This window comes from Hibiscus syriacus, unplaced genomic scaffold (assembly GCF_006381635.1).
Source record: "Hibiscus syriacus cultivar Baekdansim isolate YM2019G1 unplaced genomic scaffold, ASM638163v2 tig00116974_pilon, whole genome shotgun sequence".
Classification (NCBI taxonomy): Eukaryota; Viridiplantae; Streptophyta; class Magnoliopsida; order Malvales; family Malvaceae; genus Hibiscus; species Hibiscus syriacus.
Genome location: NW_024063498.1, coordinates 338,883 through 361,859, shown reverse-complemented (window position 1 = coordinate 361,859; position 22,977 = coordinate 338,883). Strand labels below are relative to the sequence as shown.

The window sequence follows — 22,977 nt, the reverse complement described above, 5'->3', positions numbered from 1 at the left end:
TTGTAGTACCACTCTTGAATAGAGGCTCGAAAAAACTCCATTAACATAGTAATGGGTAATTTCCGGGAATGACGACTTAGAGCGTTGATTGATTCTGCACTATTAGACGTCATGAAACCATATCTTGCTCCAAGTTGATGTACTCTTGACCATCTTTCAAACCAGACATCTTCTAGTGTTTGAGCACACTGAGGCAAAACACGTCTTAAACAATTTATATGCTTATTGAAATCCACTTCCCGATAAGCTTTTACAGCCTTCCAGTATGTCCATTTGTGCTTTTTTATACCAGCAGACCTTGATTTTAGATTTCTATACAAATGAACACCACAAAGTCCATGAAAAGCATCTGGGAAACACCTTCTAACAGCGTTGTCAATTGAGTTTGCCCTATCGGATATGATTGTCAGATTGCTAATAGGACCTATGCAATCCCTAAGATGCCCCATAAACCATGTCCATGAATCAGAGGTTTCAGATTTGCCAACCCCGTAAGCTATTGGCAATATCCCATTGTTAGCATCCATGGCTACTGCTAATAAGTTTACTCCAAGGTATCGACCTTTCAAATGTGCTCCGTCAACTATAATAACTGGGCGCATGCAAGTAATAAACGAACGAATCTACAAAATAATATACACAAGAAATATAATCATTTAAATGTGAAATGCATGTAACTAACAAAAATGAGTCAACAAAATTATATTGATTTACTAACCGTAGCACCAATGGCGATAAACAGCAACTCAAAGTGTCCATCTCTATCTATTTTGATATGAGTTACCGACCCAGGATTTTTCAGCTTTAAATTGTGACAATAAGCCGGCAGTTGGGCAAACGATGCTTCTGGCGACCCCCTCAACAATTCCAAGGCATAACATTTGGCTCTCCAAGCTTGAGAATATGATATACTAATCTTGAACCGAGCATTCATGTCAGTCATAATTTCATGTCCCCGATATACCCTGCCATTCAAAAACATTAACTCAGCCAGAAAACCACCCAACACCTTTTTGTTTGCCTGTCTATGGTGAGGAAAAACTTGGGTTCTTGAACATGTATGTTTATCAATAAAAGTCCTAACTTGAAACATTTCGCAATCTTTTATTCTCTTTGCAATCATACGCCACGTACAGTTTTTGTCAATCATACACCTTGTTTCGAAACGATCTTTGCTTGATTTGTTAACTTTTAGTTGATAGCCATCTTCCACACATTTCGTATACAAAGCTATCTTCAAGTCTTCCTTTGTATCAAAACAATCATCTTTCTTGATACGAATAACTTTGTGTAACAATCAACTGCTTTCTTTACCAACTCTTCTTCCGGTATCTGAAGTAATTCTGGCATATTCCAGTTATACGCCCGTGGCATTTTCTTTTCTTCGGGGACTTTTTCTTCTTCTTTTTCTTCTTAAGGATTATATGAATTATAGAATGGATGTTCAACATGTTCATTCACAGTCGTAACTTCCTCCTCATTATCATCAACAATACATTCTTCGGCAACGGCTATTTCATCATCAAAATTCGGGTATTGACCAATATCAAAATCATTACACGCAGGGTATGTTTCTTCTTCTGAAACATCATCAAAATCCGTGTATTGACCAATATCAAAGTCCGGATATTGACCAAGACCAAATTTCGAATACTGACTAGTACTTACAATTTTTTCTGTTGGCTCATCATCGTCTAACTGGTCAATACGAAAACCGGAATTTGGTGCTGAAAGTTGATTGGGATTTGGATTAGAGAAAGGTTGTGGGTTTTGAGAAAAACTTAGTTGATTACTACCCGCTACTGACCCAACAATACTACTTCTAGGTTCAACAACATACAATGTAACATCATCTTGTGAAACACTAATGTAAGCAATGAATCGTTCAACATCTTCATTGTCGGTTAACAAATAAACTTTACCATTTCTCTGATAAGATAGCCTAAATCCACTTAGGGGCTCTAAATTCAATTTATTTGAAACACGTAGCATTAGAGTTTCATAAGTTAACTTTTGTAAAGACAATTTTAGTTGAAGATTCATGGGTAAAGGCATATATTGTAAAACACCATGAACATTATCCCATGACCCTCCAAAACACAAATCTATCCAAACATGATCAACATTAGATGATTTCATGGTTGTAAATTAATTTACTAAACAGACGAGCTGCAAAACTAAAACTTGTTGCCGGATTGGGAAGGATGTCGTTGGATATAGGAACGGATGTCGCCGGAGAGAGTGATAGATGGAGATGGAGATGGAATGAGTTGCGATTTAGGGATTTAGTTTATGATTTGCTGCTGTTGCGTAGTTATATACCCAAAATTTCAGTGTTGTGATTTACAGATTCTCGTTGCGATTTACGGATTATCGTTGCGATTTACAGATTCTCGTTGCGATTTACGGATTATCGTTGCGATTTACGGATACGCGTTGCGATATACGGATACGCATTGCGATTTACGGATACGCATTGCTATTTACGGATACACGTTACGGTTTACGGATACGCGTTGCGATTTATGTGTTCGCGTTGCGATTTTCATATTCGCGTTGCGATTCTTGAAAATCGCAATGCGAATTTGTACTATCGCATTGCGATTTTCAAGAATCGCGTTGCGATTTTGGAAACTGATTTGCGATTCTGGGGATCGCGTTACGATTTTTATTTCGCGTTGCGATTTTGTTGGTCATTTTGGCAAATCCAAAAAAAGTTGTTTAAATCGTATATTATAAGGCATTTTTGATCACTGAGGCGATTTTCTCTAAATAGAAGCTCCGGACTTTACGCTCCGCTTTCACTTGCAAAATCAACTAGCTAGGGTTCTCTTTAATGCAATGGCGAAATCAATGAAACTGGCGGGCTTAAAATCCGTGGAAAATGCTCACGACGAGTCGGTTTGGACTGCAACATGGGTTCCCGCCACCAACTCTCGTCCGCCCCTCCTCTTGACCGGTTCCCTCGACGAAACCGTCAAGCTGTGGAGGCCCGACGAGCTCGATCTCGTTCGCACCAACACCGGCCACTGCCTCGGCGTCGTTTCGGTGGCCGCCCATCCTTCCGGCGTGATTGCCGCCACCGCCTCGCTCGACAGTTTGGTCCGCGTGTTTGATTTTGACACCAACGCCACTATCGCTACTCTCGAAGCTCCTCCCTCTGAGGTCTGGCAAATGCAATTCAATCCCAAGGTAAGCGCTATTTTTACTCTTCATTTGAGAAACTAGGTTAATTCTGGAAATTGATTAATGTATCAATTTATGCAAATGAATTGTTTATTCAAACGAAACAAATTCAAATTGATTTATGGTTTATCAATGCCTCAAACAGAGTCTAAATAGAGTAGCGCAGGCGAAATTGATTTTCACGATTATAACTTCTCATTTAGGTGCTGTGGTGAATGCCCTTCACAGTCTAGGGTTTTTTCCGAATTTGTTTTGGGTGTTTTTCTAAGCTTAGCTTTCAAAATTAGGGTACGACACTTGCTGTTGCTGGTGGAGGTAGTGCATCAATCAAGTTGTGGGACACTGCAACATGGAGGTTGGTTTCAACTTTATCGATTCCTCGTCCTGAAGGAGCTAAGCCCTCTGATAAAAGCAGCAACAAGAAGTTTGTACTATCTGTTGCATGGAGTCCGGATGGAAGACGACTTGTTTGTGGCTCAATGGATGGCACGATTTCTGTTTTTGATGTAGCTCGTGCCAAATTTCTACATCACCTCGAAGGCCATTACATGCCTGTTAGGTCTCTTGTGTTTTCCCCTGAACCCAATGGACGGAAGCTATACTCAGCGTCAGATGATGGTCATGTGCACATCTATGATGCTGAGGGAAAAGCTATAATTGGGGCAATGTCTGGTCATTCTAGCTGGGTGTTGAGTGTGGATGTAAGTCCCAATGGAGAGGCTATTGCGACCGGCTCAAGTGATAAAACCGTAAGACTATGGGATTTTAGGATGAGAGCAGCTATACAGACGATGAGCAATCACTCAGACCAGGTCTGGGCAGTGGCATTTCGACCTAGTGGAGGGGGTCGTCTTGCCAGTGTGTCGGATGACAAGAGTATATCACTGTATCATTGTTCCTAACAAGTGATGGTTTCTTGATATTAATGATGAGATTCGTTTGCATTATTAGATGTTGCTACATGTTTAGCTTTATGAAAACATGTCTTTAGATTTTGTTCTGTTTATTTTACTTTCAGCCCAAGATGAAACCCGTACTGTGATTTTCACTTTGTTTTTTGTCTGGGAACATCATTCATTAAATGTGGCTAATTGATGATTTCGATGCTGAGTAAAGCAGTCTAGATCAAAATTCACATAATAAAGCCACAAGTAAAATCAAGAATTCTGACATCGGTATATATTATTCGTCGACTAATTTGAATCTGGCATCGAAGAGGTTCATTTACCTCTCACCACCTCTGACATTTGTTTAAGAAATCTAATGTCTCATTGATTGAATTTTGTAATCTTATTTGTACAATATACTTGATAGAAAAGAGTAGTTCCTGATCAGACTTGTAAGGATTGTTGAAGAGTCTATGAATTTGTTCAATTCAAATCGATATATGTGAGCCGACCAAGCAATCTTTAACGAAAGTTACAAGAGACATGTCTTTAAGCCTTGAGCACGCCCGATACGACATACAATGCACCTCCTTATCAATACGACATAGTGTAAGCATCCATTATTTGTTTTTCGAAGTATATGTGAATTATAATGTGAGTTGTTATGTTAATAATGTTAAAATTCTAATAGTTTAATAAGCTTCTCGAAAAGAAATTACGCAAGGATAAGGGACCGCCAACGAGAAATACTAAAAATACCATACAGAAAATAATTAATTATAATATACCGTAAATATAATACCTCTTCGTAGTTTCATTTTGAAATGTTGGATTGCAAAAGAAGGCAGCGGCAATTCAGAGAACGAAACGGGACATCGACCCGCCGTGACAAGCGCGGCTCAATAGTATCTCAGCCTCTAAAACTCGCATTCTAACAAGTTCCACATCCCCGCCCTTAATTCTTTTCAGCTTCTATTGTTTTTTCCCGGGATCGTTATTTATATTTTCTTTTTGTTGAATCGAAAGTTTTTTTTTGAATCTGGATAGGCAAAGGCTTTGTATTAACGAATAAACTAGGGGTCTGATTGGGAAATTTCGCTCTCTAGAAAGCTGCATTTGGTATTTTATTTTAATTTAATTTCTGGGTTTAATACATAATTCATTTGTTTTCCATATTGTGTTTGTTAGATTTTGTTTTGTTGAATGAATTTTGGAATAACAGATTTATGTATTTATATATTTGTTAGAATTTCATGCATAAAAAAGATGATGTTGGCCAAAGTTGAAAATTGGAAGAAGAATGGTGCAGACTCAGGTAAGTTGTTGAATGAAATTGACGTTAAATGCAAAGCATTGTATTTGGACAAGAACCCTCCACGGAATTCATTTTTATGATTCTAATTCTCGTTCCAAATCAGTCACTAAAACCCGCCCTTCGGAATCGAAAGGGAGGATTAAGAACGCTGATGAGGATCAATCATCACGTAGAGACAAGAAATCCATTTGGAGTTGGAAGGCGTTAATAGCATTTTCGAATGATAAAAGCCGTAAGTTTACTTGTAGTTTCTCACTTCAAGTACACTCTATTGAAGATTTGCCGGTCAGTTTTAAAGAACTTAGTCTATGGGTGCATTAGAAGAAGCGGGAAGAGGATCTAGTGACTCGTCGTGCTACAGTTTTTGACGGAACTGCTGAATTCAAAGAGAAGTTAACGGTTACTTGCTCCGTATATGGTACTAAAGGTGGAGCTCACAATGCAGTCAAGAATGAGGCAATGCATTGTTCGCTTTACGCTTCTGTGTTTGGAGCACCGGACCTTGATTTGGGGAAGCATCGAGTTGACCTTACATGGTTTCTTCCACTCACATGGGAGGAATTGGAGTAAGAGAATAGCTCAGGGAAGTGGACAACAAGTTTTAAGTTATCGGGGAAGGCCAGGAGTGCTATAATGAATGTTAGTTTTGGTTATACGGTTTTGTCTGATATGAAGCAGAGTAGAAAAATAGGTATTAAATTCAGTAACGATGATCAGAAGAGCACCATGAGGGCTGTTGAGAGTCTTCACTGTTTGGCTAACACCACATCCTTATCTCACTTTATGGGGGAGATGAAAGAACTGCATGATATTCTGCCTGCATCAAAGTCGGACATCAATGATGCAAATGTGGTAGATAAGAAATTTGATGAATACAAGTCAGATGATGCTTTAATTGCTTCTAAGCGTGAACCTGATGTGTTGGTTGAACATTTTGAGCCTACCTTACATCCATCTTCTGTTGCATCTGAATTAAATGAGTACATTGAGAAAGAAACCAAAGAAGATGATTTTTCTGTTGTGGAAAAAGGGAAAGAATTACCTTCACAAGAACAAGTTAGGTCGGAGGAAGGTTCAATGGTGGCTGTTGTATCCAAAGTAGAAAGTAATCAAATTTTTGAAACTAATCCCGGCATGGGTGTAAATTCTGAAAAATCCTATGAGCTTGGTCCCTTAAATGAGGTCAATTGTGTTAATCAAGAAGACACGCTTGTGGTGCAAGATTGCAATTCCAAAGTGTATGACCAAGTCTCAGAAGAATCACTGATGAGAGAGTTGGAGTTATCTTTAGATGGCATTACAAATTTGGAGGCAGAATTAGATTCTCCTATTCCTGAAGACTTGGAAGACTACATGGAGCATAATGCTAATTATGAAACAAATAGGAAGTCATCGGTAAGCTTGGATGAAGTTACTGAATCTGTGGCAAATGAGTTCTTGAGTATGCTTGGAATTGATCACAGTCCATTCAGCTCGAGTTCGGAGAGTGAGCCCGAGTCACCAAGGGAGCGTTTACTAAGGTTGTTTGAGATAGAGACCCTAGCCAATAGTTGCTCATTATTTGATTTTGGCAAGACTGATAAGGAGGAAATAGAATGTGGTTTCGACATCTCTACTTTGTGGAATTCGAGTGGGATTTTCGATGTGCCATTTGTTGTTCAAGATGCTGTGCAAGAGCATCGGATAGAAACTAATGGGAGGATCAAAGTGAGGGTTAAAGTTTTGGAAGACTTGGAGACGAAAGCTTTAATGCATGACTGGGGATTGAATGAGAATGCTTTCCAGCATTCTCCACCTCATTCTTCAATTGGGCTTGGAAGCCCATTTAAATTGCCTCTGGGAGTGCCACTTGAGCTTCCCCCTCTTGGAGATGGTTTAGGTCCATTGCTTCAGACAAAAAACGGAGGGTTTCTACGGTCTATGAATCCCTCGCTTTTCAGGAATTCTAAAATTGGTGGGAGCCTGATCATGCAAGTATCTAGTCCAGTTGTGGTGCCTGCAGAATTGGGTCCTAGTGTAATGGACATACTTCAACGACTGGCCTCAATTGGGATTGAAAAGCTCTCAATGCAGGCAAATAAGTTGATGCATTTGGAGGATATAACCGGTAAGACTATGAAAAAAGTTGCATGAGAAGCTGCCCCCACTCAGGAGGGATCACAGAGGTTTGTGAGTCCATTGTTCTTTGGTTTCCTGCCATTTATTTCCATGATAAACTTTGTTTTTGAAATCATACTGATATTATATGATAGTGCTTCTTATGTGCAGCCAATATTTGTTGCAGCATGATTCTAAGGTTGGGCAAAAGAAAATCAAAAGATCACCTGTACCCAGATCTAACATGCTTAGTTCATCCTCTGTCAATGAGATGGGTTTGGATTATGTATCCCTAGAAGATCTTGCTCCATTGGCAATAGATAAGATTGAAGCACTCTCAATGGAAGGCTTGAGAATTCAAATTGGCAGGTCAGACGAGGATGCACCTTCAAGCATCAGTGTGCAATCTATTGGGGAAATTTCGGCACTTAAAGGTAAGGGATTTGGTATTACCGGATCCTTACGCCTGGGGGCACTGCTGGGTTGCAATTGTAGGACATAAAAGACAGTGGTAATGATGTTGATGGATCGATGGGCCTGTCACTGACACTTGATGAATGGATAAGAATTGATTCTGGGGATTTTGGTGATCACGATCAACCAAGCGAGCCGACTTCTAAAATCCTTGATGCTTATCATGCTTCATCATTAGACTTGATATGCAGAGGGTCAAAGGAAGAGAAAATACGGGGTAGAAAGTGTGGTTTTTTAGGGAATAACTTCACGGTTGCATTAATGGTGCAACTTCACAATCCTATAAGAAACTATGAGCCTGTTGGTGCACCAATGCTTGCTTTGATTCAAGTGGAGAGAGTATTTGTCCTACCAAAGCCAAAGATATACTATACTATTTCGGCTGCATTGAAGAAAAACAATCAAGAGGATGAGGACTCTGAGTCTTCTTTGAAGGAAAACAGTTCCCAAGAGAAAGAGCCTCAGTTCAGAATCATAGAAGTCCATGTTGCAGGTTTGAAGACTGAGCCTGGCAAGTCAAAACTTTGGGGTACCACGACCCAACAGCAGTCTGGTTCTCGATGGTTGCTTGCTAATGGAATGGGAAAGAGCGATAAACATCTGCCATTCACATTCGATTTTGCTTCTAAACCTTCAATCCCTTCAACAAAAAAGGTTCACCCAGGTGACACTTTGTGGAGCATCTCGTCTTATATCATGGTACTGGAGCCAAATGGAAAGAATTGGCAGCTCCCAATCCGCATATTCGAAACCCTGATATCATATTCCCTAATAAAACTATCAGGTTGCGATGAGTTGTTCATGCAATGAAGTCTGCTTGAAAGGATTAACTGCTCGCTCCTAAATATGGTGTGACTGTTGGTGAGCCACTATATACAGCTCTGAGATTACACGATTGGTAAACTTTGCTTGTGGCTCTGTAGGGATTTTCTTCCATTTATTTTGAATGTGTTCATTCATGCAATTCAACCCTAAAGCAAAGGTGCGGCTACATTATTATTTTGGTCTTGTAAATTTATTTATTTTTGTGATAAGAATGCATGGTTTAATTTATGTCTTAATTAGAGCAATTGTGTTTTGTCTCATTTGTCTCTTCAACCAATCTTTCACACGTCAAATGTTTGTTTCTTCATGTTGCTTCCATCTTCGACATCTTCATTGTCATTGTCTACTTTATCAGTTGAGCGGCTCTGCTTTTTTTTTTCCCCTTAATAAACCCATACTTTCTAAGAATCCATAAGTTCATATGAACTACATTTCCGACGAAAACAACCCCCATAAGTCCCAACCATGCCAGCACCGATATCTGGGTTACATCGTGAAGCATACCGGAGGCACTATCCAGTGACATGTCTTAGTGATAATAATTTGAACCCATATCTATCTCCGTTTCATTATGGTAACCCACTAGCCAGCAGGAGGATTATGCTTAGAGAGGCGACGAAAACAAGTGTGTTGAAGATCATAATTGACCATATTCAATACCCTGGTTGTATATCATAATTGCAGTTCCGGTTTTTAGTGTGTTGTAACGGGTTTCCTTCATTATCATCCGTTTCATCCGCTTTTAAAACGCCCCCTGGAGGGGATATTGCTGCTTGGTATGACACCCTTACGATCAACGATGATACCACCATAAATGCACTTCGTTTCCTACTAAGCCAATCAGTTTGTTTTTGCTTTGTTATTGGCTTCCTTGAATTGGTTTCTGATCCTATGGATTTATTTGATACAAAAGTCTTCGGTATCCGAGGAATCTTCGGTGGACTCGGAATCCATTCAACTGCAATTACATGTAGGTCATTTGAGCTTAAAGCTCTAGCATATCTGAGAATGGATTATATTTCCAGGTTTCTCAAAGCTCTGGGGCTTTGCTTCAAAGTATCTAATGCTGTGCAGCCATTGTTGTTCATTTCATTTACATTCAGTCCAGGGATGGTAAACAGAAACTTTATGATCTGCAACCATAAATCAAAAGATATTGAGTGATTAAGCATATTCGATCACACATCATTAGAAGAAAAAAACATTGTTAGAAGCTTACGTCAATTTGCTTCTTGGCATCAGTAAAATGTAGCAAAGTGTTTTCTTCAATATCCTTATGATTCACCATTTCATCATCTTCTCCATTCAATTCAATCAAAATCTTCAAATCCACCAACCTATTCATTCCCACACACAAGTGCAATGCAGTTTCACCTTATTCAGTCACCACCCGAGCTTACTCGGGCGGAGCTCGAACCAACTCGTTCACTATCTCAACCTTTCCCTTGATAGCCGCTAGGTGGAGTGGCGTCCGACCATCTTGATTTCTCACCATCGACATCTTTAGCTCCGCCTTGACCAACTCTTTGACTATGTCGAGATACCCTTTTACCGAAGCAAGGTGAAGAGCGGAGCAGCCGTGGGAGTCCAACTCGGAGTTAGATTCAGAAGGTGTTTGACGAAAATGAGGTGGCCTAACATGGATGAAACGTGGAGAGGGGTTTAGGAGGCACAAAAAACTATGGAGCGGTGAAGAATGAGAGTGTAATATCCCGAAATTGGGGTTAGTGACTAAAATAGAAATTTTGAAACTTTAAGGTTTAATTTTGAAAGATTGAAAAGTTTAGGGACTAAATTGGTAATATTTAGTGGATGATTGTTTATTAAATATTAAATAAAGTGAGGGGTAAAATGGTTTTTTGCTAAGGAAGGATTTTATTTCTCCCTTTATATAGGAAAGCAACAAATGGGAAATGGGAGAATTTCTCCATAGTATTCTTCAGTTTTCTTCTTCCTCCTCCACTGTAGGTTCTTGCATAAGGTAAGTTTGTCTCTAGTTAAGATTTTCTTTCGTTTTAAAGTTGGATTTTATTATTGGGATAGTAAGAAAGCTTAAGTAAAGCTTAAGGTAGCTTAAAACTCTAATATAATTAAGTTAGAAAGGATTAAAGATGCTATGGTTGTAAGTGAAATCTTAAAATAGAGTTAGTAATTGAAGTTGGAAGTGAAATTTGACTTATCAATGATCTAACTAAGAAATTCGAAGTGTTAGAAACGAATTTAGAACATGTTGATTTATTGGCTTAATTATTGAATTCAAGTGTGTTTGTAGGATACTGGAGATTAGGATGAATTAAAGTGATATAAGTTGATTTGAATAAGTATAGTTAAGTCTCAAGGGTTAAAAGGAGGTTATGGAAGCAAAATTAAGTGAGTTTGGTATGATTTTGGGGCTTAAAAAGGATAGTCTGGACAAGGAGTATCGGTACCTGTTGAGTAAGTACCGATAATACAAGGCCATTTCGAGGATGTGATGCAAAGGGTATCTGTACATGTATGAACAATATTGATACCTTATGGATGAGGTATCGATACCTATGTGGAGGGTATCGATACATGGATAGGGTATCGGTATCCTAGCTCAGAGGTATCAGTACCCTAAGGGTGGTACCGATAACACTTAAGTTGGAAATTGGAAATTGGGGTTTTAATTAGTTTACATTGATATGAATTGTATCAAGTAAATTGAATCTCGATATTTATTGGATTGTGTAGATATCGATCAAGAGTTACGTCCGGACAAGTCGACAAGAAATAATCATCGAGGAAAATAAGTAAGAGATAGGTATTGACTAGTGAGGCTAGATGAGTACATATTAGTTGATATATGATGTTTAAGGGAAATAAGACTTGCGATGAGTCTATTTCCTATAGTATTATGCATGAATTCAGGAACAAGAACATGTGTTTGTTATTAGTGCATGAGTTATATGTTATTGTACGAATATATGCTAGTGTGATAAGACATAGGAACCGGTATACGTGATATATATATTTATATAAGTTATATGATATTGACATAATGAATTATATGAATATATGATATATGCACATAAGAGATTAAATGAATGAACATAGATGATATATATATAGATGATATGAGTTATATAGGAAGTATATGTGAACAAGATATGACATATATGTTTATGTGAAACAGTACAAATGATCTACGTGTATATGTGAATATGTGATATATATGATATACGTGAAACATATGTGAACAAGAGATCAAAATAATATACATGTTATATGAACACATGAGAAGTGTTATAAGATAAGTGACATATGAATATGAAATCATATGAACAATAATGTGTACATGTGAATATGAGAAATGATAAATAATAATGCCCATGTTATATGTCATGAGGGCTAGAGGTATAGTTGGCATGCCAAGAGTTGAGGGTTCTACGTGGTCTTTCGGGACATAGTGGTCATTCGGGAAAAATTCATATGCCCTAGTGGGACATTATACGAGCTGTGGCGACATTATAGTGCACAACCTCTATGTACTCGCATATCTATAGTTCTCACATGTGTACATGGGCTAATAAAAAGATAACCCTGAATACAATGTATGTAATATATATATGATGTGTGATATGAATTGTATTACATGATATATGTGTTTTATGGGTTATTGCATCTGTTATATGATATACATGAATATATGTTATGTATATGTGAATGATTATAAATGACTTATATGATGATATAAAATCTGTTATAAGATATAGAATATGAACATAAGAGATCATATGAACAAGAGAATAAAGATATGAAGGATAATAGTATAGGAGCATGACAAAAACATAAATGATGACATGTATGTGTGTATGTATGTAATTGTTGCATGAAAAAGTATATGAGTTGTATAATATGATAAAATAAAATATTCATGAATAGTTAGTGGATATAAATTTCATTAGATATGTTTTTCTGCCTCACTAAGTCATCGACTTAGCGTGTGAATGTTTCACACATAGGTTTGGAAAGCGAGAAGATAAGTAAAGTGGAGCAAGATAGGTCAACATCTTCCTTACGAGGATCAAATCAGAAACATATGTAATATATGTATTTTGTTTTATAGAATTTAGTTCGCATGTAGTTATAAGATTTGAATTGAATATGATCTGATCAGTTTTGTAAAACAATTTGATTGTATTTATTAATGTAAAATACTCATTTTATTAAATGATGAATTTAAGATTTTGTGAAATTGTAAAGAACAGAGTTTTGAAAAGTCCATGTAACGGAATCGGATCCAGGTGAGATACGGGTTGGGGGTGTTACATTTAATGATATCATAGTTAAGGTTTAGCTGATTCTAGGCTTAAACTGAAGTTAAACGAGTTTTAAAATGGTATACATGCCAACATAAAGTGAAAATTTATGATCTAATACTTTAAGGAGTGTAATGTCTTGTTAATAGAATTAGATTGATATGTTATAATAGAAGTATGATAATGAGAGTTTTGAAAGAAGTGAAAGGTGATAGACCTGATGGTGATAGCAATTCACCTGCCCTGGCCAGGTAGGATGAAGAACAAACACCTCAGGAAGTGCCTCGTAAGATCAAATGTTGATTTCAGAAAGTTGAAATCATATCAGAATAGTGATAGAAGGTCTTCACTGTTTTGAATAGGAAAAGTGATATGGAGTAGTTTTGTTATTACGTGGATAAGATAGAATATGGTGAACAAGTGTTACCATAAGAAAGTTAAAGGATTTTCACTGTTCTGAAGTGGAGAAGTTAGATGAAGTAGTTTAGTTATTATGTGAACGAGTCGAAGTATAGTGAACATATATTATCATGAGAATGATAGAAGATTCAGTGATGCGGTTATTAGTTCAGAAAAGTTCGATAATAAGTATCTCGGTGACAAGTTTATCAGATATATGAAGCCGAAATCGTAATGTGTATGAAAAAGAGTACAGTTTGATAAGTAGAGTGAAATGTTGTGAAACTAATTTAAATGAAAATGACGTAGATATTGTTTGGAAGAGTTTAAGAATAGATACATCAGTGATCAGTTTGTAAGACAAAGGAAGTTGGAATGTTGAGTTGAATTAAGAAAAATGTATGGTGTATGAGTAAGTGATGGATTAATTCTGACTGTAAAGAATATATAAGAATGTTTTGAGGAAGGTTTATGTTTTAGATTGGAAGAACTGGTGCTGACTAACAAGGTTGTGTATATGGTAAGAAGATTTGAAGAGTGAAGGAAATAAGGATTCATATGTTTGAAGTAAGTTAAGGATTGATAGAAAAGTTTAAGATAATAAAAGGGATATGTGTATTGTGATCCGAATAAGGATTTTGCAAAGAATAAGGTTTATGCAAGTAATGATAACTATCAGAGTTATAAAATATGATAAAGATTGGTGATCAGGGATAAGTATAAACGATATGAAAATAGTATATAAGTATGAAGGAATAGATATGATCAATGTTATAATGAGATTTTGATTTCTTGAAGAATAGTTAAATAGAAATTTAAAGACTAAGTTTAAAGGATCAACTGTGACAAGGCTATATTGAAGTGTATGTTATAAGTTCGATATAGAAATAAGAAAAGTGTGCAAGGGTGATGTGAAAAGATTTTTTTATTCCATAAAGTATATATTTAATCATATATGATGAAGGAAATCAATTGATTTATGATCTTGAGTAGTAAGAATGCATGTTACTGTTTATAGGATAAGTGACATGATATGGAGTTCCAGCGGTCAAAGGTAAATGTACAATCGAAGAAAAGAAAAGATAGAAATGGATTGGGTTCTTTGGAAATTGAAGGTAAATCATTGATTGCAATTGTGAAAGGATAAAGTAGAGAAAACAACATGAGAACACTAGAAGATTTGTAATATCCCGAAATTGGGGCTAGTGACTAAAATAGAAATTTTGAATTTTTAAGGTCTGATTTTGAAAGATTGAAAAGTTTAAGGACTAAATTGGTAATATTTAGTGGATTATTGTTTAGTAAATATTAAATGAAGTAAGGGGTAAAATGGTTTTTTCTAAGGAATGATTTTATTTCTCCCTTTATATAGAAGAGCAACACGTAGGAAATGAGAGAATTTCTCCAAAGTCTTCTTCAGTTTTCTTCTTCCTTTCCACCGTGGGTTATTGCATAAGGTAATTTTGTCTCTAGTTAAGAATTTCTTTCATTTTAAAGTTGGATTTTATTCTTGGGATAGTAAGAAAGCTTAAGTAAAGCTTAAGGTAGCTTAAAACTCTAAAATAATTAAGTTAGAAAGGATTAAAGATGATATGTTTTATAAGTGAAATCTTGGAATAGAGTTAGTAATTGAAGCTGGAAGTGAAATTTGACTTATCAAGGATCTAACTAAGAAATTAGGAGTGTTAGAAATGAATTTAGAACATGTTGATTTATTAGCTTAATTATTGAATTCAAGTGTGTTTGTAGGATACTAGAGATTAGGATGAATTAAAGTGATATAAGTTGATTTGAATAAGTATAGTTAAGTCTCAAGGGTTAAAAGGAGGTCATGGAAGCAAAATTAAGTGAGTTTGGTATGATTTTCGGGCTTAAAAAGGATAGTCTGGACAAGGGGTATCGGTGCCTGTTAGAAACGAATTTAGAACATGTTGATTTAAGCTTAATTATTGAATTCAAGTGTGTTTGTAGGATAGTGATATAAGTTGATTTAAATAAGTATAGTTAAGTCTCAAGGGTTAAAAAGAGGTTATGGAAGCAAAATTAAGTGAGTTTGGTACGATTTTCGGGCTTAAAAATGATAGTCTGGACAAGGGGTATCGGTACCTGTTGAGTGTGTACCAATACTACAAGGCCATTTTCGAGGATGTGATGCAAGGGTTATCGGTACATGTATGAACAATATCGATACCATATGGATGAAGTATCGATACTTATGTGGAGGGTATCGATACATGGGGAATTCGAAGCAAATTTTGGTGTCGGTACCTGGATAGGGTATCAGTACCCTAGCTCAGAGGAATCAGTACCTTAAGCGTGGTACCGATACCACTTAAGTTGGAAAGTGGAAATTGGGGTTTTAATTAGTTTACATTGATATGAATTATATCAAGTAAATTGAATCTCGATATTTATTGGATTGTGTAGATATCGATCAAGAGTGACATCCGGACAAGTCGACAAGAAATAGTCATCGAGGAAAAGAAGTAAGAGATAGGTATTGACTAGTGAGGTCAGGTGAGTGCATATTAGTTGATATATGATGTTTAAGGGAAATAAGACTTGTGATGAGTCTATTTCCTATAGTATTATGCATGAATTCAGGAACATGAACACATGTTTGTTATTAGTGCATGAGTTATATGTTATTGTATGAATATATGCTAGTGTGATAAGACATAGGAACCAGTATAAGTGACATATATGTTTATATAAGTTATATGATATTGACATAATGATTGATATGAATATGTGATATATGTAAATAAGAGATTAAATGAATGAACATAGATGATATATATGTAGATGATATGAGTTATATAGGAAGTATATGTGAATAAGATATGACATATATGTTTATGTGAAACAGTACAAATGATCTACATGTATATGTGAATATGTTATATATATGATATACGTGAAACATATGTGAACAAGAGATGGAAATGATATACATGTTATATGAACACATGAGATGTGTTATAAGATAAATGATATATGAATATGAAATCATATGAACAGTGATATGTACACGTGAATATGTAAAATGATAAATAATAATGTCCATGTTATATGTCATGAGGGCTAGAGGTATAGTTGGCATGGTAAGAGTCGAGGGTTCTACGTGGTCCTTCGGGACATGATGGTCCTTCGGGACATTTCATAGTGGTATTTCGGGACAAATTCATATGCCCCTAGTGGGACCTTATACGAGCTATGGTGACAACATAGTGCACAACCTTTATGTCCTCGCATATCTATAGTTCTAACATGTGTACGTGGGTTAATAAAAAAGATAACCCTGAATACAATGTATATAATATATATGATGTGTGATATGAATTGTATGACATGATATATATGTGTTATGGGTTATTGCATCTATTATATGATATACATGAATATATATTAATGTATATGTGAATGAGTAGAAATGACTTATATGATGATATAAAAATTTGTTATAAGCTATAGTATATGAACATAAGAGATCATAGGAACAAGAGAATAGAGATATGAAGGATAATAGTATAGGAGCATGTCAAAAACATAAATGATGACATGTATGTGTGTATGTATGTAATTGTTGCATGAAAAAGTATATGAGTTGTATGATATGATAACATAAAATATTCATGAATAGTTAATGGATATAAATTTCATTAGATATGTTTTTATGCCTCACTAACTCATCGACTTAGCGTGTGAATGTTTCACACGTAGGTTTGGAAAGCAAGAAGAGAATTAAAGAGGAGCAAGACAGGTCAACATCTTCCTTACGAGGATCAGATCAGAAACATATGGAATATATGTATTTTGTTTTATAGAATTTAGTTGGCATATAGTTACAAGATTTGAATTGAATATGCTCTGATCGGTTTTGTAAAACAATTTGATTGTATTTATTAATGTAAAATACTCATTTTATTAAATGATGAATTTAAGATTTTGTGAAATTATAAAGAACAGAGTTTTGAAAAGTCAATGTGACACCTCGGACTCGGATCCAGGTCGGATACAGGTTGGGGTGTTACAGAGGGGGTCTTCTTGAAGTAATTGTCGAAGGGATTTGATGTCTCCTTCCATGGCTGCATTTGATAATCTTTACTCCATTTTTGTTGCCTTTTCTCCATTCTTTACAGACTCAATTATCAAAGGTCAATGTATGATAAAAAGCCGCCGATGATAGTGGGAACTGACCGGAAAAACAAGAAGTGGGAAGTGGCTTACATTGATAACGATGATGCTATGGTCAAAGGTTTGAGTGTGTTTGGGATTTTTGTCGTGGCACTGAGATAGGATGGGACCTTAGAAGCTTCTATTTTTAAATATCAAAACAATAATTTAAGTTCGAATATTATAAATAAAAAATAATAATCTTATTTAATAAAATTAGCAATTATTATTATATAAATATATATTTAAACAAGAATAGGAATCTTCTGCGTTACACGGTTGACATAAACAACATCCATAACAATTAAGAACCAAGTCAGGTATCACTGCTAAAATTCCAAGCCAAACTCTTTTCAGCAGAATCTTAAAACAGATGTTCTTAAGACACCTTACAGTTACACAACATGCATGAAATTTAGTTGAAATGATGATATAATAGATAATATAAAAGCCAAGGATGAGTTGCCGACTTCATTGGCCCGGTTTCTCACAGGACAACTGAAGCATAGTGTTGGATTCCATTACACATGCTGCTCACGCCAGGAGAGATGTCCATGAATCCGTGTTTTGGTCGCTGGAAATTTCCATTGTTGTTGGAGACGCTTGAGATGTCTGAGCAGCTTGTACTCAAACCGCTGCAATCTGCCGCACACAAATGGCTCTCAAGTTCTGATCCACTTTTCATTCGGTCTGAGCAGCTGGCATTGGAGATAGAAAGGGAACTTGTGTTGAAAGTTGGGCCAGGAGGGTGTTGAAGCTTCTGCTTGCTAAGAAAACGTCCACCGGATCCCCGAACCCTGTTCAATGCATGGCGATGTCGAGATTCATGAAGATATGGCTGCATTTAATTCAGACAAAAGCAGTCAAAGGCCCCGAAAAAATGTTGCCATTACTAGTTCATATTTAATATCACTGCTAAAGCTGCACTTATATCATTTGATCCTTCATTTCCAAAATGTATACTCCATACCACTAAACATTGTTATAAATTGAAACAAATTCCAAAACGAATTCTACGTATATACCTTTCGAGATTTGATAAGTTTGTTTTGTGCCTCGAGCTTTGCACGATACCGCCTCCTTCTAAGAATCCCGTTATATTGTTTTGCATTGACATAAACGGGGCCATCTTCAGCAAGATCAAGTGGTAGCAGAATCCGTGCTGGTGCACTTCCTCCTTCCGTCTGGGCCTCAATCTGGTCAAGTTTAAGATAAAGTTGCATTACAAGAAGAAAAATGGTAACATGGAAGATTCTATGGTAAACAAGTTCAAAACTTAGACCGATACTACAGGAGCAGGGTCGATGATTGAAGAAAAGAATTCGAGCTTCTCTAAGCTATCCGACCCACAGCTAAGAAACATGTTGTTGATAAACAGCATACCGTAAAAACATCGTATTAAAGCAATCAAGATGCCAATGATTCATAGAATTGAAAATAAGCACAGTAACAAGTACTGCAGCAAGGCAGAATAACTTGGAAAATCTTACAATAGCTGGTTGCCCATATGGAGTAAATAGGCCACCAAAGTATGCGTCCGCATAAGGATTTTGAGCAGGAGCCTGAAACAGGACGAGGATTATTAATTTAAAGCGAAGCCAACAAAATGAACTTGACAGTGACTGCTAAACATGTTCATCGTACCATTGAATGGTTATTGTTCGGATTGGAAGGGCTGAACATGGTGTTCGGATTGTTAATCAAGAAAACCGGCTTCATTTGATCCTCTACGTCCTTCCCACAACTCTTAGCTTGACCTGATGCGTGAGGAAAAGATTATGATATCAGGCAAACATTGTTCAACTTGTTAAACTCGACAACACGCTTCCCTCTTCAATAGACTATCTAGTGGATCCTTTTCAGCACATTCGGGAACTAAGGAAAAGCACATTAATGCATCGACTACGATAAAAGAAAGAATGTTAATCGCCAATAACAAGACTCCTAATTGCGGAACTTGAAGGAACTAACTATGAGAATTAGGACATTGCTAATAGATAGATACTCACCAGCAGTTCAATAACTAGTGAACCGGGAGGAGTAAAGTAATAGAGAATAGAAAATTCTTAATGAATTAAACTTCCAGAAGCATCAATACCAGATTCAGATGAATAGAACGGAGAATTAGACCCTCTTGTCACACCAATTTCTGGAAAAGATTGACCAATCACTTGAGCTGAGTTTGAATCTTGGTCTGGCATTTGAGGTTCTAGATGCTTTGATTTATGAAGTTTGAAGGGACTTTCCTCCTTCAGGCTAATGTTTTGGGGTAAAAACAGTGCAATTTCTCTTTCATTTGAGTTCCACCATGGTTGCAAACCAGCAGATACATGGGATACCGAATGAACGGACCTTTCATCAAAGTTTTTCTTTGACAAGTTTTGAACCCAGGCAGCCATATAACTATCCGAGACGATCCTTATCAACAAACAGATCCTATTTGCCGCGCTCCAATGTCAACTACTAAAAGAGAGAAATATATGTAACGAGCAGTGGATGTCTAAGTGATACTCAAAATTTGCAATAATAAAACCAAACCAACCATTCTGAAGAAATAAAGTAGATGGATCATGGAACATTAAAAACACAAGCTTAGCACATAACCAGAATCACAAGTTATATTCAGAATGTAACATTTTGTAACTTTTTAACATTGGATGAAAATTCAGACCAGAAGAACAACAATGCAAAAGGTGGTTGATCCGGTGATCCTTTGCTACGGGTCATATTTCACAAAACCATCAAATTTTTAGGCGAAAAATATTAACTAATACATGTATTAAGAGCAACCAAGTGCACCTGGCCATCTTTGGAAGGAAAATTGAAGACCAATTCAATAGGCAATCTTGAAGAACTAGTAGAATAAGTAATTGAAAGGCAGCAGTTTAGATGCTTATTTAAATCATCAAGAACTCACTCAGGATTAAACACTGGACACATATAATTCATAAGGGATTCAAAAGAAAAACATTTAAGAATACGAACAAGCGAGGAACATAAAGGCTTTTCAAAAAACACATTTCTGAATAATAGAAACAACGGCACCTTATACAAATTCCATGAAGATTGATAGTCAAAACCCAGAATCAAAAACATGAGCAAGAGCTATTGAGCAATTGAAACATGTCAAGGCATCATCATCATTACAAGTCAATTTTCGACAAGCAAACGAACCAGTTTGTGCAGTTAAGGCATGCTCAGAAACTCAACTCTGTAAAACATTTCTGCTCTGCATGCAACAAAAAAGATCTCAGAAAAAGAACCCAGATAATATGCAAGCAGTTTGGCCACAAAGCCTCAAAAGGAAGACAGTTTAATACTCAAGTCTAGACTGCAAATTCAGCAAGGAACCATACACGGTTTATGTATGATGGGGTTTCCATGAATAAAATAACAAAAATACTACAAATCCCAATGAGTTAAAAGAAAACCCTAGCTACCAACATGGGGAGTTTGAACTTTGAAACTTGAAAGAGAGTAAAGCTACACATTCCATGGATTACAAGAATCATGACAGATTTGAGAGCACCACAGAGGAAAATAGCAATCAGCAAAATAAAGAGTACACTTAAATCAGGAAAAAAGAATCCCATGAAGTTAAGAATCAGTAAATTTTAGCTGAAGTAAGGCCAGACCCTTCTGTGGTGAACGAAAAAGAAGAGAGCCGACCAAGAATTATCACATTCCAAGAACAAGGAGAGAAAAGGCCAGGATATTAAAAGAAATCTAAACTGTACAGACAAGATAATGCTTAAAGGTCATGATTATGAATATGAGCCATTCCTCCAACAAGTAAAAACAAACGTATCAAGCAAGAAAAATAATGCACCCAAAGGGAGGAAAAGAGAGCATAAACAACAGTAGCCAACTACTTTACCGAGAGAAAAAAAAAAATCAAACTCACAACTTCTACAAGAAAGCCAACAACTTCATCATCATGTGTTCATAACCAACATGCATTTGAAGTGGGAAAAGGGGAAAAAAACAGGAGATAAAACCAAAAAGAAAAAATTATCCAAAAAAAAACCAAAAAGAAAAAAGTAGTAGTGGTGGTTGAGATAAGATTAAGTTTTGAATAAACAAACAAAAAGTTAGTCAAGGAAAGGACCTATGGGATCTGATGAGGCTTGAAGAAGAAGAAGCAGCAGCAGCAGCAAAGAAGAAATGTTTGTGTTGTCGGAAAGACCCTAGGCATGTCCCCTCCCTTGAAACTCTCCAACTACTCTTCTAGTAGCTTTAATTTCTTTGATCTAATTCTAAAATCCATCCTCTACTATCATTTATTTTAGAGCAAACTGCATAGTACTTAAATTATTATTTTTATTTTGTTTTGGTATCTAAATTTATTTTTTTAAATCATACCTAACGTTTAGTTTAAGTCTCATTTTGGTATCTCGTAATTAAAAACTTAACGATAATGTTAACAATTAACATCTCACCATAAGGTAGTGCCACATTAGTAATTTTGTTAATTTTTTTAACGGCGGGATACTAAATTAAAACCTAAATTAAATGTTAGGTATGATATTAAATAAAATAAAGTTTAGATACTAAAATGAAATAAAGTAATAATTAGATACTAAACATATAATTTACCCTTATTTTAATTTACCAGAATTTGGTCTCTCAACTCTGTAAAGGAGGAGTTCATTCAATTAATACTATTATCAAAATTGTGGTTAATTCATTGATTTGAAAATTACTATTCAATAATTTGTTTGTATATAGAATTTTAAAAAAATCAATAAATCCACAAATTTAATTAAAAGTGACAAAATCACCTGTTCGATTCACACGTTTACCAGTAATTTGATTAATTTTTCCAACTTTTATAAGGTGTGAGGATCAAATTAACAAGCTAAAATAGAGACTAAAGTTCGAGTTTTCATAAAAGTAGAAGGATGATATTCATAATTAGACCTTAACTTTTTTTTATCTTGTATGGACACCGCTCCTCCCTTTGGGTTCTCGCGTAACTCTATTTTATTGCAATCAGCCGTCCTTCACTGTCGATATTCATGTCTCTTCTGAGGTGGGTATCTTGTTTGTAATTTGTTTAGTGTTATTATGGTTCTTCCTATTTTTGTTTAAAATAATAATTGAATTAAATCAAATTAAAATATTTAATAAATTTTATTTATTTAAAACTAAACAATTTAATCTTTTGATATTTGGTCTTAATATTATAATTTTAAATCATTTTAAGTATTATAAATTGTTATATCTATAATTAATATATGTTAACAAACTCAAAAGAAAATTCATCAATATCTCAACCACCACCAGAGATCAACGGTTATAATTTTTCCTCATAAAAATATTTCATGAGGGTTGA

General features: G+C 35.9%; 2 protein-coding genes and 2 pseudogenes across 7 annotated transcripts; 2 read left to right on the top strand and 2 right to left on the bottom strand.

Moving 5' to 3' along the window:
• The first annotated feature begins 2,816 nt into the window (after positions 1–2,816).
• LOC120192303 (WD repeat-containing protein VIP3-like) lies at positions 2,817–4,197 on the top strand. The gene is made up of 2 exons (XM_039195091.1): positions 2,817–3,192; positions 3,474–4,197. Exons 1-2 carry the CDS (start codon positions 2,842–2,844, stop codon positions 4,086–4,088), a joined length of 966 nt encoding a protein of 321 aa, XP_039051022.1. The 5' UTR covers positions 2,817–2,841; the 3' UTR covers positions 4,089–4,197.
• Positions 4,198–5,342: 1,145 nt separating this feature from the next.
• Positions 5,343–9,080, top strand: LOC120192313 (annotated as a pseudogene).
• LOC120192280 lies at positions 9,066–17,579 on the bottom strand (annotated as a pseudogene).
• Positions 17,580–17,916: 337 nt separating this feature from the next.
• On the bottom strand, positions 17,917–21,849 carry LOC120192354 (nuclear transcription factor Y subunit A-5-like). Of its 6 annotated transcripts, none has more exons than XM_039195145.1 (7): positions 21,751–21,849; positions 20,817–20,871; positions 19,741–20,105; positions 19,287–19,399; positions 19,133–19,204; positions 18,668–18,838; positions 17,917–18,480 (listed from the first exon to the last, which is right to left on the bottom strand). In XM_039195145.1, the coding sequence occupies exons 3-7, from the start codon at positions 20,039–20,041 to the stop codon at positions 18,130–18,132; spliced, it is 1,008 nt and encodes a 335-aa protein (XP_039051076.1). In that variant the 5' UTR covers positions 20,042–20,105; positions 20,817–20,871; positions 21,751–21,849; the 3' UTR covers positions 17,917–18,129. The 6 variants fall into 6 exon arrangements, with proteins under 6 accessions (XP_039051076.1, XP_039051074.1, XP_039051073.1 ...); XM_039195143.1 differs by having other exon boundaries at positions 19,741–20,102; XM_039195142.1 differs by lacking the exon at positions 21,751–21,849 and adding an exon at positions 21,278–21,463.
• Positions 21,850–22,977: the final 1,128 nt, after the last annotated feature.

Bases quoted from the DNA above. Each gene is read 5' to 3' on its own strand.
- LOC120192303 (XM_039195091.1), top strand. From the start codon at position 2,842: ATGGCGAAATCAATGAAACTGGCGGGCTTAAAATCCGTGGAAAATGCT. The intron at 3,193-3,473 runs GTAAGCGCTATT...TTTCAAAATTAG, and splicing joins AAATGCAATTCAATCCCAAG to GGTACGACACTTGCTGTTGC.
- LOC120192354 (XM_039195145.1), bottom strand. From the start codon at position 20,041: ATGGCTGCCTGGGTTCAAAACTTGTCAAAGAAAAACTTTGATGAAAGG. The intron at 19,205-19,286 runs GTACGATGAACA...GTCCTGTTTCAG, and splicing joins CGAACAATAACCATTCAATG to GCTCCTGCTCAAAATCCTTA. The intron at 18,839-19,132 runs GTAAGATTTTCC...AAACTTGACCAG, and splicing joins CATATGGGCAACCAGCTATT to ATTGAGGCCCAGACGGAAGG.